This window comes from Artibeus jamaicensis, unplaced genomic scaffold, assembly GCF_021234435.1.
Source record: "Artibeus jamaicensis isolate MK-2021 breed Jamaican fruit bat unplaced genomic scaffold, CSHL_Jam_final scaffold_537, whole genome shotgun sequence".
NCBI classification, from domain to species: domain Eukaryota; kingdom Metazoa; phylum Chordata; class Mammalia; order Chiroptera; family Phyllostomidae; genus Artibeus; species Artibeus jamaicensis.
In genome coordinates, this window is record NW_026522047.1 from 38,179,398 (window position 1) to 38,197,896 (window position 18,499).

General features: G+C 41.5%; 1 protein-coding gene across 1 annotated transcript in view; it reads right to left on the reverse strand.

Annotated features, from left to right (window-relative positions):
• The window catches only part of ELP3 (elongator acetyltransferase complex subunit 3), a 97,280-nt gene that overhangs the window by 22,798 nt on the left and 55,983 nt on the right, over positions 1–18,499 (reverse strand). The window contains exons 11-14 of the mRNA XM_037154376.2: positions 17,313–17,403; positions 12,293–12,358; positions 10,289–10,516; positions 7,728–7,809 (exon numbers count right to left, since the gene is read on the reverse strand). Coding sequence (XP_037010271.1) covers positions 7,728–7,809; positions 10,289–10,516; positions 12,293–12,358; positions 17,313–17,403 — 467 coding nt within the window. The remainder of the gene's footprint in view (positions 1–7,727; positions 7,810–10,288; positions 10,517–12,292; positions 12,359–17,312; positions 17,404–18,499) is intronic.

An 18,499-nucleotide genomic window follows, 5' to 3' on the forward strand; every position in this document is an offset into this window, starting at 1 on the left:
ATAACCTATTCCTAGCACCAAGGGAAAGTGTACGACCGTGACATCCTATAACCATCAACTAAGGAACAAAGATGGAGAGAAAAAGCCTACAAATGCAAGCGTGCCTACATTAGCAGGGCTATCCTCTGCGCCTTTAGCCTGCATGTTTCTGAGACACAGGAACATTCGACAGCATGGACCTGGGAGGAGCTGTGGCACTTGCCAACCACTGTTCCTTAAATGCCAACAAACCGCTGCCTGCTCGTATCACTGCTTCTGCCTGGAAAACGTTGCCCACAAGATGCCCACGAGGTGTCCACAAGGTCTACTCAGTTGCCCACAAGGTGCCCACGAGGTGTCCACAAGGTCTACTCAGTTGCCCACAAGGTCTAAATAGTGGAAAGTCACTGGGGGCCTATTCAGAGCATAGGTCAGAGCAGTCGATATATGCCAAACAGGTCAGCATATATTTGAAAAATATGCACTGGTTAATGCAGTCGTGCAATGCCAAGCCAGGAACAGGTCTAAGGCATCTGATACGCCGTGTACTACAAAATGGTACCCGATTCACCTACGAGTGAGGAAACATCAAGTCGGGGAGGGACCAGTGCTGAGAAAAGCTGCGCCGCACGGCCTTCAGAGTCCAGCTGCAACACAGACACCAATTAGCAAAGATTTCGCTAATATGTTACCTAACAAAATAGCATTCCATGTCATCACTGTCAGCCTGATTAATAATGATGCTGAAATAATGAAGTTCTTGTAAAAGCAATATTTTACATTGTATTTATTATCTTTAATAAGAAAGACATTAACCACTCCAAAAACAAAATCCTATTGAACCAAAAAATAAATGTCTACGATCATTGTGAGAACACCAAATGGAAGAAACTGAGGAATATGCGGAACCCTAACAGTGTGCATTTAATTGGGGAACAATGCACTGAAAGATAAATTATGTGAAGAGCTGAAACAGAAACCAGAAAGGAGTGAAACGGCTTTTCCTTCCTTCCTGAGAAGCCCACAGTAACACATGTACATGCAGCACGAGCTGGTTTGCGTTTGGCAGGCCTCCTGTGTCCATTAGCAAGCTGAAATGAGGCAAAGCTTTTCCAGGCATTTTGGTAAGGATTATGAGTCCATTACCAGACAGATCTAGTTACAAATGCGCCCTTCTTTTCAAGAGGTTATAATGCAAAGAATAAAACTGCCTTTACCTCCAACGGAGGGAGATGTGTTGCAGACTAGAACACAGGCGAAGTTTCTGGAGTCCAGTTAGTAAATCTCAACTATTTGTAGTTTAATGAAACAGAACAACTGTTATTTTCTGCCCACATATCATTTTGTTAATCAGTGGTTGTGGGGCAAAAGACCATTCATTCCAGTCCTGAGAAGCCACGCTGGACTATATACGGCACAGGCGCACTGACTTTTGTTCACTAGGAAAAACTGTAGACGTGGCTTTCGAGTCTAACTGGCCTTTGAGTCTAACTGAGCATCACGACTGAGAATGATCTCATCTCCACGGTGACTCCTTTTCTCACCCCGCGTCTAAGCGCCTCTACTCCCTTCTTTGCCTTTTTAATGGGTTTAAACAAAATGGCAATCAGTCTCTGACTTCAGTGATTTCTGTCATCAACCATTCAGACACTTTCCTCATTTCTCATCACCATTGTGTGGTATCAACCTTGTACAATTCTTGGCCAATGGCCATATTAATTTTCTACTTGAAAGAACACAAATAGAACACTGCTTATGACGAAGGTAAGAGGGGGAGCTTGGGGGATAGCTGTTCGTCCAGATGCATAGCAATTAGCTTTGTGAACAGAAACTGTAACATGATTGGATCTGACACCTAACCAAAACTGCCAAAAGGAAAATAAACCCTGTTCTGTTGGGGGTATTGAGTGGCTTTTTGAACAGCGGCCACTGACAGTTATATTTGCCTTTTTGGAAATGGTATGAGCAGTGTGACATCAGAGATCTTCAGTTTCCATGGTGATTATTAGTGATGGCATTTCAAATGTGGTTAGGTTCTACTGTATTATTTTCCACACTTTATACCATAAGAGGAGGAGGAGAAAGGACTGCTTCATCCCAACATTTTTAAAGGAAAGAATGCTGATCATCTAAGTAGATAAACATCATGGCTTTTAAGTAGCTACTACTGGTTAACCTTAAACATGTGTGTTGACAGAAGCTACATCAGTAAGCTGGTGAGAGGCACTAAAGCACTTGGACTTAATAATGGCTAATTAATTGCTTAGACATTTACAGTGATTAACTTTTTTTCCTGCCCACAGATTATTTTATAAGCCGGTTTTTCTTTTACGAATAATTTACCCACATTTTACATGCAAGAAAAGATAATTTTCTTACTCTTAAGCAAGGAATCCTGAATTAAGAAATAGTTTAAGGGAGAGAAACTTATCTTCCTCTGCAGTGTAGGACAACCTCTGCGGCGAAGACTCAGAGCTCTCCAGCCCAGTAAGACAGTCCCTCAAGGCAGGCCAGCATCTCGAACTTCCTCCACCTCCCCTCTCAGTCCTGGACCCCATGCACATAGGAGATACTTAATATACTTAGTGATTTTGGTATTGATGAAGTTAAATATTTCATTGTTGCTTTCATTTTCACATTCAGAGTTGATGGTTAAGTTTAAAACATTTGGTTTGGTTACTAAAAATTATAAACCTTATACTAACACCATGCATTCTTTTTTCTGTTAAAACACAAATTCGTCTGTAACCCTCAATATATTTTGGGTACAGAAGATGTATACTAGTTTTTCTGACTAGTGATTTAAATCAGATCTACTGTGCAGTTAATACTATTGTCTAGAGGCAGAATCAAAGATTACAAATCCAAGTAACACAGAAAAATCTGCTGGCAAAATGGAGAGAGGTCATACTGAATCAGAATGTAACTGAAAAACACATTTTATGTGAATGCATCAGAATGTAATTGAAAATGAATTCTACATGAATGTATTCTCAGTAGCCACAATGAGAAGGGATCTGCCCCTTCCTTACTCAAGCTACTAGTTATGCCAGGACAGAATATCTAGGCTACCACTGTGTAAGATGAATTTTACAAAGGCCTATAGACCAGAGCAAAGATGTATTTACAAATAGATGACAAGGTAAAAAAAAAAAAAAGTAGGACATCTAGGTTACAAAGGACCAGCAGTTGTGACTGAAGCTAAGATAGGCTTAAGCTCCTTAATCTTCATTTTTATCATCAAATATCCAGCCCACAATGAGACTGAGGTCAGTTACTGATGAAATATAAAGCTACTCTAAAAGGGTGTCAGAAAAAAATTTACTTAAAAGGCAATCAGTAGCAACTGGTCATGCGGGGAGCTTAAAAAAATTAAGATACTAAGGGGCAGAATTCAAGGCTGTCAGGACTGTAAAAGATGACGTAAACCACTTTTTTAGTAAGAAAATAAAGTTCCGTGAAGATCAAGTGAAACTATCCAAGGACATAAGAGCTGCGGTCAGTGCAGAAATGGAATCCGGGCCTGTGTCCCTTCTTACACCCCACAGATGCTCAGGAAGTGCTGAGAGCGAGAGCAGCACACGAACACCGGCGCTACCACACAGAGACATGCATGCTAAGGATCCACCGATGGAGAGCAGCTGTTCCACTTTTTACAAAAACCAACTTAAACACACACATATCACTGTACATAATACACTATGTAAAGTCTATGATTTTCTAACCACTAAGCTGTATACCTGGAACCAATACAAAATAAAATTGAAAGCAAACTGTAAAAACCACACACACCAAAGTAAAACTGAACAAACATGAAAGGATAAAAAAATATATAAAACATGTTATAAAAATAGGGAGTTCTGGCCAAGATGGAGGTATAGATAGATATGCTTTGCCTCCCGGCACAACCAAAAGGACAACAACCAATTCAAAAACACAAACCTGCCCTAAAACTGAACTGTATGGAAGTCTGACAACCAATGAGTTAGAGAAGAAATATTCGTTCAGACCAGTTGGAGGAGATGGGCAGCGAGCATGCACGGCAAGGCGGCAGCTGGTGGACTCATTGGTCAAACATCTGCATGCAGATGAACTGGGAGAACAACCGGGGAGTAAGACAGACTGCGCAACTGAGGGTTCCAGCATGGGCAAGATAGGGCCTCAGAACCTCTGGCTGAAAAATCTGTAGATGTTGTGGTGACGGGAGAAACTGCTAGTCTCGGAAAAGGAGGGTGAGAGCTGAGCAAGCAGCAGTGCCCTCTCTCTGACCCCTCCCCTACCTATAGCACCAAAACACAGAGATGTAGGTTGCCCCACCCTGGTGAATACCTAAGGCTCTGCCCCCTACAATGTAACAAGTGTGCCACGATAAAGACATATGGCCCAAATGAAAGAACAGATCAAAACTCCACAAAAAGAACTAAGTGACAAGGAGATAGCCAACCTATCAGATGCAGAGTTCAAAACACTGGTCATCAGGATGCTCACACAAATGATTATGTCTGCAGAATAAAGAAAGAAATGAAGATTTTACAAAGTAAAATAAAGAAAAATATATGGGGAACCAACAGTGAAGGGAAGGAACTGGGACTCCAATCAACGATTTGGAACAGAAGAAAGAAATAAACATCCAACCAGAACAGAATGAAGAAACAAAAATTCAGAATAATGAAGAGAGGCTTAGGAACATCTGGGATAACTTTAAATGTTCCAACATCCAAATCATAAGGGTGCCAAAAGGAGAAGAGAAAGAGCAAGAAATTGAAAGCTTATTTGAAAAAATAGTGAAAGAAAATTTCCCCAAACTGGTGAAGGAAATAGATATACAAGTCCAGGAAGCTCAGGGAATCCCAAAGAAGTTGGACCCAAAGAGACACATCATAATTACATTACCCAAGATTAAAGATAAGGAGACGATCTTAAAAGCAGTAAAAGGAGAATTACCAACAAAGGAGTTCCCATAAGACTATCAGCTGATTTCTCCAAAAGAAACCTTGCAGGCAAAAAGGTGCTAAGAAGGAAGTATTCAAGTCATGAAAGGCAAGGACCTACATCCAAGATTACCCTATCCAGCAACTAGCATTTAGACAGATAAAGTGCTTCCCAGATAAGGTCAAGTTAAAGGAGTTCATTTTTACCAAGCCCTTATTATAAGAAATGTTAAATGGACTTATCTAAGAAAAAGAAGATCAAAACTATGAACAGTAAAATGACAACAAACTCACAACTATCAACAACTGAACCCAAAACAAACAAACAAAAATAAAAACTAAGTGCACAACTAGAACAGGAACAAAATCACAGAAATAGAGATCACATAGAGCATTATCAGTGGGGAGGAGGGAGAAAGGGGGAGAAGGTATAGAGATTAAGAAGCATAAGCAGTAGGTACAAAATAGACAGGGGGAGGTTAAGAACAGTAGAGGAAATGTAGAAGCCAAAGAACTTACATGTACAACCCGTGGACATGAACTAATGGGGGGAATGCTGGAGGAAATGGGGGTACCAGGCAGAGAAAAAAAGAATAGGACAACTGTAACAGCATAATAAAATACACTTAAAAAACAAACAGGTTATAAAAATAAAAACCTGAAGTCTGCATTCCTTGAAGTTCTGAATAATGGACATCTCAGGTGTCTGACTCAGAAATATAAACAGAGCAGTAATATGTTACTAAATTACAGAAACAAAATGCATCATACATAGAACAAAAGTTCTAGCTTCTTCATTCGAAGGGTGACCAGATCTTGAGTCAAACAGAAAGTCAAGGTCCGATGTGGTTTTCCCGAAAGAAAGCGATGTGGGCTGACGGACCACAGTGACAGGGAGCAACGCTTCCTTCCCCCCACAGAGGTCATCTAGCTCTCCCAGGGCCGCTCCTCTGGAACCCACCGACCGAAAGAAACACCCTACAGAAATCTGGTAGTTTTACTGTAGGAGCTGATAAGGACAAAGGCTCTTCCCTGTTATTTCTAGCAAGTCTCTTCTTGTTATTTTAAAAATTCTACAAGCAGAGGACCTGAAATTGAGCTATTATTTAGATTATAATAAAAAGCTAGAAAGAGTACAGATGCTGATTTCCATTTGCTGCTCATAAGAAGCAGAAACTGAGGTTCTTATGGGCAACTGAATGTGCCCTCAGGCAAGTCAGGGGCCCTCTCTGCATGTATTATTTCTAAAAAGAGGAGATACCAAGAAGCCGAATGGGAAGTGACAGAATACCAATGCCCTCAGTTTTAAGACGGATTAGGTCCCCCACATATACCAGTAAAAGCATGTGACTGCACTTCAGACTTTCAGAGTGCAGACCAGGGTCACAGAGAGTATCTTTACCTTAATGGTTTGGAAGCGTGCATTTGTAGGAGATTACTGAACCCCTGCTACTCAGAGTCAGGTCTGAAGATAATCGGCATAGGTAACACTGGGAGCTGGTTAGAAATGCTGGCTCTCAGGCTGTAGCCCAGACCTAATTAGTCAAAATCTGCATTTTAACAAAACCTCCACGTAATTCACAAGCACACTGAAGCTGGAATTCTCTACTGAGACACCACAATGCTCTGGCAAAAGGCTACTGAAATTTCAGGTGATCATAACCCTTCTCAGATGCATGCCGAGAACGAGTTCTGAGTCAGTCTGGCTTCCCAGGAAAGGCTGACTTCTGGTCAACCACAGATTAAACAATTGAGAGGTAAACATTTCTCATCGCATGTATCAATAACAATCAGGTGAACCTCATTTAGTTCCCTCTTCTTTAGCAGGATTAAAGATAACAGAGAAAAAAATTATAAAGCTAGCCCTGTTAAGAAACACTCTATTAATCTGTCTGGATAATGCCAAAAACCACGGTCAGACTAAATGATTAAGTAAGCTTGGGTCATTACATCTTCATAATTATAATCATTAAAAGCTAGGCAAGGACATTAATTTATTGATGGGCAACAACTCACTGATTTTTTTTAAAAAATCTCATTTCAACTTTCATTTTCAGAGAAAAGATTATTTTCTTTGAAGGAAACAATCTGTCCTTAAGAATGGAATAGTCTAATGAGAGAAAACAACAGTGCAGGAAAAATAACCCAAATTCTGATCACGGGTTTTACCACGTTAGCGTCTTATTGGGGACAGCGATTTCGGTAAGGATACACTAAGGAGTAGGAGTGAAAGGGTGCCTGTGTTATTTCTTGGTTCCACTTGCCTACAATGTCCTCTTCATGCCTGTTTCCCCAATTATCTGATGCCCTAGATAAGGTGTGGGGAAGCTTCCAAACAGGGAAAAGCTATTCCCCGAGAGCAAAGTTACTATAAACAATATTTACGGATCAAGAAGCTCTGCCTTTAAACATCTTGTACTGGCAACTGAGATTCTACTTTAATTTTCTGAATGATATCGATAATCTCCACACTGGTTTACATTTTTCTTGGCTCCATACCATCAAACTCATGTTTTCCCAAAGTAACTGGCACAAAGCACATGAGAGATGAGCACAACGACCAGTACGACAGATGGCGAGGAAGACCGCACACAGACCACTGGTCTTGCCACGCAGAGACGGAGTGCTCCTGAAAGCTCTATCCCACCGAACTGCTTAGAGGGGTCGTCTGTGTGTTTAAGCACAGGTCTTTCGCTACTCAGTTCTGTCCTATTTTGAACATAAACAGGTGCAACAGAGGCCTGAGGTAGTTTTAATTGTGCTACCAAGTTAAAAATGTGAATGAATCTTGAACTTTGCACGCCCCCCCCCACTTACCTGATATAACAGCTATTTTCCCAGATCCATGTTCTTCTCTAGCTATTCTTTCTGCTTCCTCCATCAGCAGCATGCCAAATCCCTGTAAGGGGCAATAAAGAGGGTTACAGAATTAAGGGAAAAAGAAGTCACTAAGGGGGATCATAAAACAAGAAGGCTAATATTTAGCACTTGCTAAAATCTGTTAAGAGTGACAAAAAAACAGTTTATGGGAGTAAGAAAAGAGAAACCATTCAATTACACCAAAGGGCACTACAGCAGCCTATTAACGAAAGGAAAACTGCAACAAAGGTATTTTGTGGATGATGTAACCTAAGACAAGGCAGTATTTGCCTCTTATCTTCTGCCTCTTTTAAAACAAGTTCTAGGCAATCTCCAGGCCATATTCTTAATTCATCAATTTTGGGGTTTATGCTATATCCACCACTAGCTTTTTCTAAAATTAAAAAAGTGAGTTATTTATTTCTTTAGGTTGTTAGGGAAAAGTGGAACAGTGTCCCATGATACCCACACAGCCTGCATCTGTGAAGTGCTTTAATACTTCCCAAGTGCTTTCACATCATCGTCTCCTTTGAGTACGTAAATCTGCTGGTATTAGACTATTTCTAATTTTCAAAAACAGCAATGTCTTTGCTTTAATCTTACATTATATTTCACTCAGTCGAGTCTCAATTTGCCTCTTCCTCCTCCCCATCACCCCCGAAAGTGTGTAATTTGGAGAAGACATCTCTGAACGACTAAAACACTGGTTCCTCTGTTCCTGTACTTCCCTTTGCCCTTTCTTCTTTTTCTGTCTCTTCCTCTGCTCTCTCCCGCCCCACCCCCATTCCATTTGGCTTTCTCTCCTCTGGGCAATTTTTTTTATTGATTATGCCATTACAGTTGTTCTATTCCCCCCCTTCATTCCCCTCCACCCCACCCCCCGTCCCCACCATTACCCCCCCTTTAGTTTATGACCATGTGTCTCAAATTCTTTAGATTCTATATTTCCCATACTATTCTTGCCCCCCCTTCTATTTTCTATCTACCATTTATGCTTATTTTCTGTACCTTCTCCCCCCTTCTCTTCCTCCCACTCCCCTGTTGCTAACCCCCCTTGAGATCTTCATTTTTATGTTTCCACTCCTGATCTAGCTGTCCTTTAAGTTTGCTCTCGTTTTAGGTGTGGTTGTTAATAACTGTGAGTTTGCTGTCCTTTCACTGTTCATGTTTCTTTAACTTCTTTTTCTTCGATAAGTCCCTTTAACATTTCATATAATAAGGGCTTGGTGATGATGAACTCCTTGAATTTGATCTTATCTGAGAAGCACCTTATCTGTCCTTCCATTCTAAATGAAAGTTTTGCTGGATAGAGCAATCTTGGTTGTAGGTCTTTGGATTTCATGACTTGGAATACCTATTTCCAGCCCCTTCTTGCCTGTAAGGTCTCTTTTGAGAAATCAGCTGAAAGTCTGATGGGAACTTCTTTGTAGGTGTCTGTCCCCTTATCTCTTGCTGCTTCTAGGATTCTCTCCTTCATTTTAATCTTGGCTAATGTAATGATGATGTGCCTTGGTGTGTTTCTTCTTGGGTCCAACTTCTTTGGGACTCTCTGAGCTTCCTGGATTTCCTGGAAGTCTATTTCCCTTTGCCAGATTGGGGAAATTCTCCTTTATTATTTGTTCAAATAAGTTTTCCACTGGTGGCTGTGCCTTTCCCCCTTCTGGTACCCCTATAATTCAGATGTTGGAGTGTTTAAAGATGTCCTGGAGGTTCCTAAGACTCTCCTCATTTCTCTGAATTCTTGCTTCTTGACTCTTTTCTGTTTGACCATTATTTGCTTTCTTCTGGTCCACTCCATTGATTTGAGTCCCAGTTTCCTTTTCATTGCTATTGGTGTCCTGTGCATTTCCATTCATTTCAGTTAGTTTCGCCTTCATATGTTTCTCTAATTTGTGGCTATAATCAACCAGATCTGTGAGCATCCTGATCACCAGTGTTTTAAACTGTGCGTCTGAGAGTTTTGCTATTTCTTCATCGCTTAGATTTATAGGCTCTGGGACTTTGAGATCTTCTTGAGCCATTTTTGGTCTGTTCTTGCCCATTAAGTATGTGGAGCGGAGCCTAGGACTCCCAGATCTCTGGGTTGTGACGCTGTATGTGGGGGCATGGTCAGAGCAGGGAAATGGCGACCCCCTCTGCTGTTTCTCACAGCTGGGTGAGGAGCAGCGCCTTAGGTAGTTCACCAGGGCAGGGTTGCTGGGTTATGACACTGTAGGTGGAGGCAGGGTCAGAGCGGGGAAACGGTGGCGCCCTCTGCTGCTGCTTGCCGCTGGGGCCTGCTGGGTCCCATCTAACCACCCACTCCCTTGCTGGTCTATTGGTCAGGCTGAAGAATTTGTTGTTATCAGACTTCCGAAAAGTTCAATTTTCTGTGTTCTGGTTGTGTTTTCTGTTGCTAATATTTAGTTGACTCTAAACTTGGTTGTGTGAGAAAGCACGGCGTTTCCACCTATGCCTCCATCTTGGCGGAGGTCGGCAATTTCTTAATTAGAGCCAAACAGAAATGAAATACAGGATACCTGATGCTGAAACTTAGTGGGATCCCGACTGCTCACAGGGACTACACTTCCGTACACGTGCAGCTCTCGGACTATGGAAACGCCGCCGACCAATTCGAAACGGAAGGTTTCCTCCGAACACTTTCGTAATCGTAGAAGGCCAATCAAAATGTCCTGATCTGGGTCTTCGTATGACAAGAATGTTTCCCAGCCACCATTTGCAACATAATCTCTCCTTACCAATTCAACCTATGTAATAAGAAAAAATAAAAATGTCAAAACACATTTTTAAAAAAAGCTAGACAACCAAGTTTATTTTTACAATTATGTGTATTTATTTAGGCTAATATTCACAATTAGGAATAAAGAATGAATAATCATGACTTATGTTTCTTTCTGTCTACTCTCAAATGTTAACAGGAGTTCATACCTTGTTAACAAACTTTTATAAAAGAAAAGCAACTTTACAGTTTCATACGTATTTGAACTTCATTAACCTTGAGAATCCTACAAAGATCTGGCCAGTATAGCTCCCATGCAGTGAAATCTCCGCAGAGTCTCTAAGGTAAAATTACACACATGTAAGGTGCACGGCTCTGGGCAGGACCCCTGGGCCCCAGAGCTGTCAGGTGCTCGACGGTTTCATTTTCTAGTCCTTATCTGTCCCAGTAAAAACCCACTTTTCTGGGAGGAGAACATGTGTCAAAAGTTACTTACTTGTTCCTTGATAGCACACCACAATACCTTTAAAATATGTCTAGTTATGAGATGAAAACTCCATTACTGGAGAGTGGCTTTTGGGGAAGGCTTTTGTGGTAGCAATCCACTTAGGCTTTTGGTTCTTCAACTCATTGTTTAAGTGGCCCTTACACTTTGCATAAATATAAGCAGTATGTAACCTTATGCATACAGAGAAAAGCCAAGCCTACATATGTGAGAATGGTCACACTCAGATACATTCTGAAAATGGCCAGATTGTATCCATAGTGAGGTGAACTACTCAGACTAATAGTATCTTCCTTCTTAATTTTTTATTTGCTAAATAACAGGACTGCAGAAGAATTTGGCAAACTGATTAACTGTGGGAAATGACAATGAAATAACCTGTTTTGAGACCAGAAATGTCCATGCAGATTTCAACAATCCTAGCCTTTCCAAACAGGGTTCCACAAGAGCTAAATCCCCCAGAAAACTGGACACACAGCAAACACACGGAGAGAAGGTGCTTCATCACAGACAGGAAATGCTCTCGGGCGTCAGACTTAGGTTTTGTGGAGCCCCAGTCTGCTGATAAAGGCTGACCTAGCCCCTTGATTGCCGCCAATGGGCGATAATTTAGCAGCTGCTCACAATCAGATAAGCAGATCACGTCCAGCTTCACCTGAATGTGGCCACTAGTCACAATGTGGTTATTTACATTCAAATTGAAATTAAATAATATTAAAAACTCAGTTCCTCAGTTGTACTTGCAACCTTTCACCTGCTTAAAAGTTGCATGTGAAGCCCTGGCTGGTGTAGCTCAGTGGATTGAGTGCAGGCTTGCGAACCAGACAGTGGCGGTTTGATTCCCAGTCAGGGCACATTCCTGGGTTGCAGGCCAGTTCCCAGCAGGGGATGCACAAAAGGCAACCATACATTGATGTTTCTCTCCTTCCTTTCCCCTCTAAAGATAAATAAATAAAATCTTTAAAAAAAAAAAAAAAAGTCCCATGTGGCTGGTGGCCAATACCATGCTGGAAGGCACAGATCACAGAACATTTCCAACATTGCAGAAAACCCTACTGAACAGCGCTGATCTGGAATGAAGTCCAGACCTGGGTTTTCCTAACCTGCTTCCAGAAATTCAGACCCCTTCATACTTGATGTTCCTGGCTCGACACCTGCATCTGACTCACAATTACTCTGTGCTCTTAGTTTTACTCATTAACTTCTAGGCTTCAGTCCCACTGATAAGAAGGTGTGGATCCAGGCTTGACTAAAGATGAATGAACAGGACCTAATAATCTAGGAAATGAAGAAACTAACCTGGTACGGCCGTACTTTGTGATGTATTTCTTGAATTCCAACCTCTCTGGTTCTTACATCTCGACACTGCCAAAAAAAGGAAAAAAAAAGAGGGAAGCAATTAATTACAAAACCAGTAACTAACTTCATTTTTACTAAAACCTCTCCACCAAACCCTGGGCTCAAAATTAAGTTTGGACATAATTTACATTGAGAAAAAACTGCATTTAAAAATGAAGCCGTCTTGACTTCCGCCAAGATGGAGGCATAGGTGGATGTGCCGTGCCTTCTCACACAACCAAGTTTAGAGACAACTAAATATTAGCAACAGAAAACATAGCCAGAACACGGAAAATTGAACTTTTTGGAAGTCCGTTAACAACAAATTCTTCAGTCTGACCGGTAAGAGGGGCGAAACCAGCGGCTGGTGAAGCGGGGTTGCACAGGAAAACTCGGTCCGACGGACTCAGACGCGCGGAATCCAAGCTCAGGGTTGGACCTAGTGAGCGACCAAGCAAGCGACCAGGCGAGCGACTGCGGAGGAGACAGCGAGGCTGCGTGTTGACTGTGGTCGCGCATTTGTGCGCGGGTGGACAGGCAAGGGAGTGGGCGGTTGGACAGAGACCCAGCGGGTCCCTGCGGCAAGCGTCAGGGAGAGCGCCGCCATTTCCCCGCTCTGACCACGCCCCCACATACAGCGTCACAACCCAGCGACCTGGGAGTCCAAGGCGCCGCTTCTCACACTTAAAGGGCGAGAACAGACCAAAAATGGCTCAAGAAGATCTCAAAGTCCCAGAGCCTATAGATCTAAGCGATGAAGAAATAGCAAACCTCTCAGACGCACAGTTTAAAACACTGGTGATCAGGATGCTCACAGATCTGGTTGATTATAGCCACAAATTAGAGAAACATATGAAGGCGAAACTAACTGAAATGAATGGAAATGCACAGGACACCAATAGCAATGAAAAGGAAACTGGGACTCAAATCAATGGAGTGGACCAGAAGAAAGCAAATGGCCAAACAGAAAAGAGTCAAGAAGCAAGAATTCAAAGAAATGAGGAGAGTCTTAGGAACCTCCAGGACATCTTTAAACGCTCCAACATCCGAATTATAGGGGTACCAGAAGGGGGAAAGGCACAGCCACCAGTGGAAAACTTATTTGAACAAATAATAAAGGAGAATTTCCCCAATCTGGCAAAGGAAATAGACTTCCAGGAAATCCAGGAAGCTCAGAGAGTCCCAAAGAAGTTGGACCCAAGAAGAAACACACCAAGGCACATCATCATTACATTAGCCAAGATTAAAATGAAGGAGAGAATCCTAGAAGCAGCAAGAGGTAAGGGGACAGTCACCTACAAAGGAGTTCCCATCAGACTGTCAGCTGATTTCTCAAAAGAGACCTTACAGGCAAGAAGGGGCTGGAAAGAGGTATTCCAAGTCATGAAATCCAAAGACCTACAACCAAGATTGCTCTATCCAGCAAAACTTTCATTTAGAATGGAAGGACAGATAAAGTGCTTCTCAGATAAGATCAAATTTAAGGAGTTCATCATCACCAAGCCCTTATTATATGAAATGTTAAAGGGACTTATCGAAGAAAAAGAAGTTAAAGAAACATGAACAGTGAAAGGACAGCAAACTCACAGTTATTAACAACCACACCTAAAACGACAGCAAACTTAAAGGACAGCTAGATCAGGAGTGGAAACATAGAAATGAAGATCTCAAGGAGGGTTAGCAACAGGGGAGTGGGAGGAGGAGAAGGGGGGAGAAGGTACAGAAAATAAGTAGCATAGATGGTAGATAGAAAATAGATGGGGGGGCAAGAATAGCATGGGAAATATAGAATCTAAAGGACTTGAGACACATGGTCATAAACTAAAGGGGGGGAAATGGTGGGGATGGGGGGTAGGGTGGAGGGGAATGAAAGGGGGAATAGAACAACTGTAACAGCATAATCAATAAACAAATTAAAAAAAAAATGAAGCCATCTTTAATAAATCTGAGGATTAGAAACATGGAATGAAAAATGTATGAAGTCAGTACAGTATTGCTTTTAAATTAAATGTAGAATTCAAAGATCTCTATCTAATATTGGAAGTAAAGAACATACATCCTAAAATACAATAATAGTTTTAACCAGGGAATGTAACTGTATTCCTGACTTTTAAAGACTCTCATCACTTTATGACAGTTAACCTTTTAACCTGCCATATATTTTTAACTGCATCATCATATTTGTATCACTTTAGAGGAATGCTAAAGACTGCTGGTTTTTAGTTTTGTTTTGTTTTGCAAAGATGGGCACTGTGGGAAAAAATGGGAGGGAGGGAGGAAGGAAAGGAAGAAGAAAGGGAAAAAGAGGCCTAGACCCATTTATTTATCATATGACCTGGGCCACAGTCACAAATGGCTATTTGAGTGTCCTTGGGAGGCACAGAGCCACCTGCTTGCAGACAATGTGCATGCAGTGGCTGGTCTGCACGGCCAAGCACATGTGACGCCACTCTCACTTCCATTCCACATGCTACACAGCCTGACATTCACACTTACAAAGTCCTTCCAGTATTCAACCGTGTGTCCTATGGTCAACTTACGCTACAGAATAAATTATAAAAAAATTATTTTTCTGGATTCTAACATATTCTACCAGTAGAAAAAGATCATCCTAGGAAAGGTGATGATGTCATGACATGCAAGCAAAACTACCAACAGTGTATTTAAGAAGGACTGCTATCTATGTACATAATTCCACAAGAAATATTAAGAGCTCATTATTCAGTTCTAGAAAAACAAAGCTATTTCCATGCCCCAGGAACCAGTCCAAGGCGATAATGGTGTGCTGATCTGGATTTCATGAACTCAACAAAAATTTATAGCAAACAAGGATCACAAGTCTCTGCAACTGCACATCTATTATATCTTGTCTTTTATTAAAAATGGCAGTTCTATATAGTAACATGCATGTGAACATACTACATGCACATGCTCTTAATCACAGTTTACTGAGAGGCTCTCAAGGTTTACGAGGGTACAGCGTTACAGACGACAGCAGGATGGTGTGGTTATCAGGATAACCGGGCCAGATCACCCTGCGGCAGCATTCCCAGAGGAGATGGTCAGAGAAGGCACACCATCTTCCTTGGTGCTGGTAATTACCACAAACACCATGAGCTGTTTCTCTAGAACTTAAAATTGTTTAATTTTTTTGGAGGGGGGATGGGTGAAAATAAGCCAATAATGTTCATAAACTCTCCTGTGGTCAAATGATTTTATGAAAAATTTTCTCCATAATAATTTGGGTAAGAGAATAAAATTTCTTTGGTAAGTCTTCAAACATGATGCACAATTCTCAGAACAACTAATTTCCTAGTGCAGTCCAAAAAAAAACCACCCCCAGAATTTATAAAAAATTTTGTATTTATTCTTTTTTTTTAAAGATTTTATTTATTTATCTTTAGAGGGGAAGGGAAGGAGAGAAGGAGAGAAACATCAATGTATGGTTGCCTCTCATGAGCCCCCTGCTGGGAACTGGCTTGCAACCGAGGCAAGTGCCCTGACTGGGAATCGAACCGCGATCGTGTGGTTCGCAGGCCCATGCTCAATCCACTGAGCTATACCAGCCAGGGCCGTATTTATTCTTATAGTTGAACTGTCACCTTCGAGGTACTCTCCATTAGATGCAATATATCTATCAAGACATTTTTTCCACTGCTCAAAACAGTTTTTGAACTCGTTAATTTTGATGCCTTAGTGCTTCTGCTGTTTTGTTTCACCTTTTCCATATCAGCAAAATGTTTCTCTTTCAGGACTTTTTTTATCCAGGGAAACAAAAATGGTCACTCAGGGATAGACTGGGTGAATAGGGAGGGTCACGGGGGTCATGCTGTTTGTGGCCCAAAACTGCTGAATACTTAGTACAGTGTGGGCAAGTGTGCTCATAAATCACCCATCATGAAATGGGCAATCCTGCTGAAAGTCTTAAAAAAACAAAACAAAACAAAAAACCCCACCACGCACTGAGACCGGATGCAGCCTCTCACTGCACCACCCGTTAGTACACTGGTACAGACGGTTGCTGGAACACTGACCAGGAGAACACTGTAGCAGGCCCGCCCTCCAGAAGGTGATTCCGGTTTTTCTGGGCCCCACCTCAGATTATGCACATGAACACCCCACAGCTCCATCCTAGACTCATGAATCAGAACCTTGGAAGGCAGAGCCCAGGAGTCAATGCTCAGGCTGATACCACTCCTGGCCTTTTCTCTTCAGCAGCTGTGAGCAGTTTCTAGGGCACTGAGTCTGAAACCTTGTGGAGATTTAAGAATCATCTGCAGAGCCCCCCTGGCCAGGTGGCTCAGTTGGTTAGGTTGCAGGTTCAATTCCTGGTCAGGGCACACACCTAGGTTGTGGGTTTGATCCCCAAGAGAGGCCCAGATGCGAGGACACGGACAGATGTTCTCCTCTCTCCCCCTCCCCCTATTCCCCTCTCTTTAAAAGCAATAAACAAATCCTCGGGTGAGGATTAAAAAAAAAGAATCATCTACAAAGATTTAAACCGCAGACCCCTGGGCTCTTTGTACTTCCAGGGGCAGCAAAAAGGACATATTTAGTAAATACCTGTGAAATAAATAACTGAGCAAACAGACGTGAGGGTGAAGTGGGGTGAGGGAGACCGGTGTGTGTGGCAATGGCACTGTTTGGTAATTACTTCGTGCATGTTATCCTTTTTTCTTTAAATGTTGTATTCTCATATTCTTCTACAACCATCAGTCAAGAACTGAACACTCGATACTTCAAAAGAAAAATGTTTTTAAAAAAGGGAGTTGAGCACACAGTTGGCAATCTGAGTAGACAGAAAAACCCCATTAAATCAACAACTCTTTTAGAAGAGAAGAGAAGGGGTGTACAGGATGAGATGCAGCCTTCAACACGTGTGAGCTTTTGGCCCAAACTCCTATGTTTATCAGTGTGAGAATATTGCAGTTTTTTGTGTTTCAGATTCCTTTGATCTCAACAGTTACAGCCAGACTCTTACCTGTATTCCAAGGTCTTTCATTCTTGCAAATGCCAGCTCTCTCAAGTTACCGTGCTCGACTCCCGAGCTGACTAAGGGCATTGGGATATCTCTGCAGGAGAAAAAAAGATCAGCGGTTGCAAAATATAAATCATTCTCTACAGCAGTAGGGTAGAAATATTTTTTAAAGGAAAAAAAAAAGCAAAAAACAGAAACCAAAAAAGAAAGAAACCCTACCATGCAGATCAGGAAAGCAGGGGCTGAATGTGCTACCCTGGAGGCAAGGCTCAGAGCCTCTCTGCCCCTCAGGGTCCCACCTGTGAGATTGGTGAGACTGCGGTTTTCACCTGCCACTCGGGGGTTTTGTGAGAAACACCTGATGAAAACCACTTCATGAGATTACGAAGTGAAAACAAGTACACAATAACCATGAGTAACGATTTTTGACTGAAGAGACATTTGTACTAAACAAACATATAACTATTTTTTCTTTTTTTAAGCAAACCCATTTTTATTTCCAGTTGCTGAATGACAAGCAACCAAAAGCCTGGCTTACCCAACAACTGGTCTCAAAGAGTAAATTTTTTTTCCTATTTCCCAAAACCCTAAATTAGACGTGAGTCTGCATTAGAAGAACAGCAGACTGCCTATAGATGCAAGGAGACAGAATTTATTTCCCAGAATTAATACAGTGTCAAGGGCCAAACATTAAGGAGCCTTCAATCCAAAGTTGATGTTATGAGCTCCATTTTACATCCTCTTCTGGACAAAAACCAGCATCTAAAGATAAAGCAGTTTTAAAAAATCTGAGGAATATGCTCAGCACACCCTGCTTTCTAGTCAAAGACAAGCCCCCAATTTGTTTTGTCTAATATCTGGTTGATTAAAAGAAAGACGTGGAATACGCAATTATCTTTTCTTCTCATTTTTGCTTTTGAACCAATTTGAATCTTTTCCCTCTCTTTTTCCTTACCCCTTCAACTGTTAAGTAAACACAATTAGCTGCTTCATCCATTAATTCTAGTAAGATATTTCCCATTCACTCAAAAGTATTAAAAGCCGATCAATTAGCATTAAAAACTGGACACAATAATTCTATTGGGCTCTGGAAGTCAGTAATTTCCATAAAGACACTATAAAGCAACGATAAGTCAAAATTCTTTAAGATAATTCAACAGGGAATTCAGAGCAAGAATACCAGAACCAAA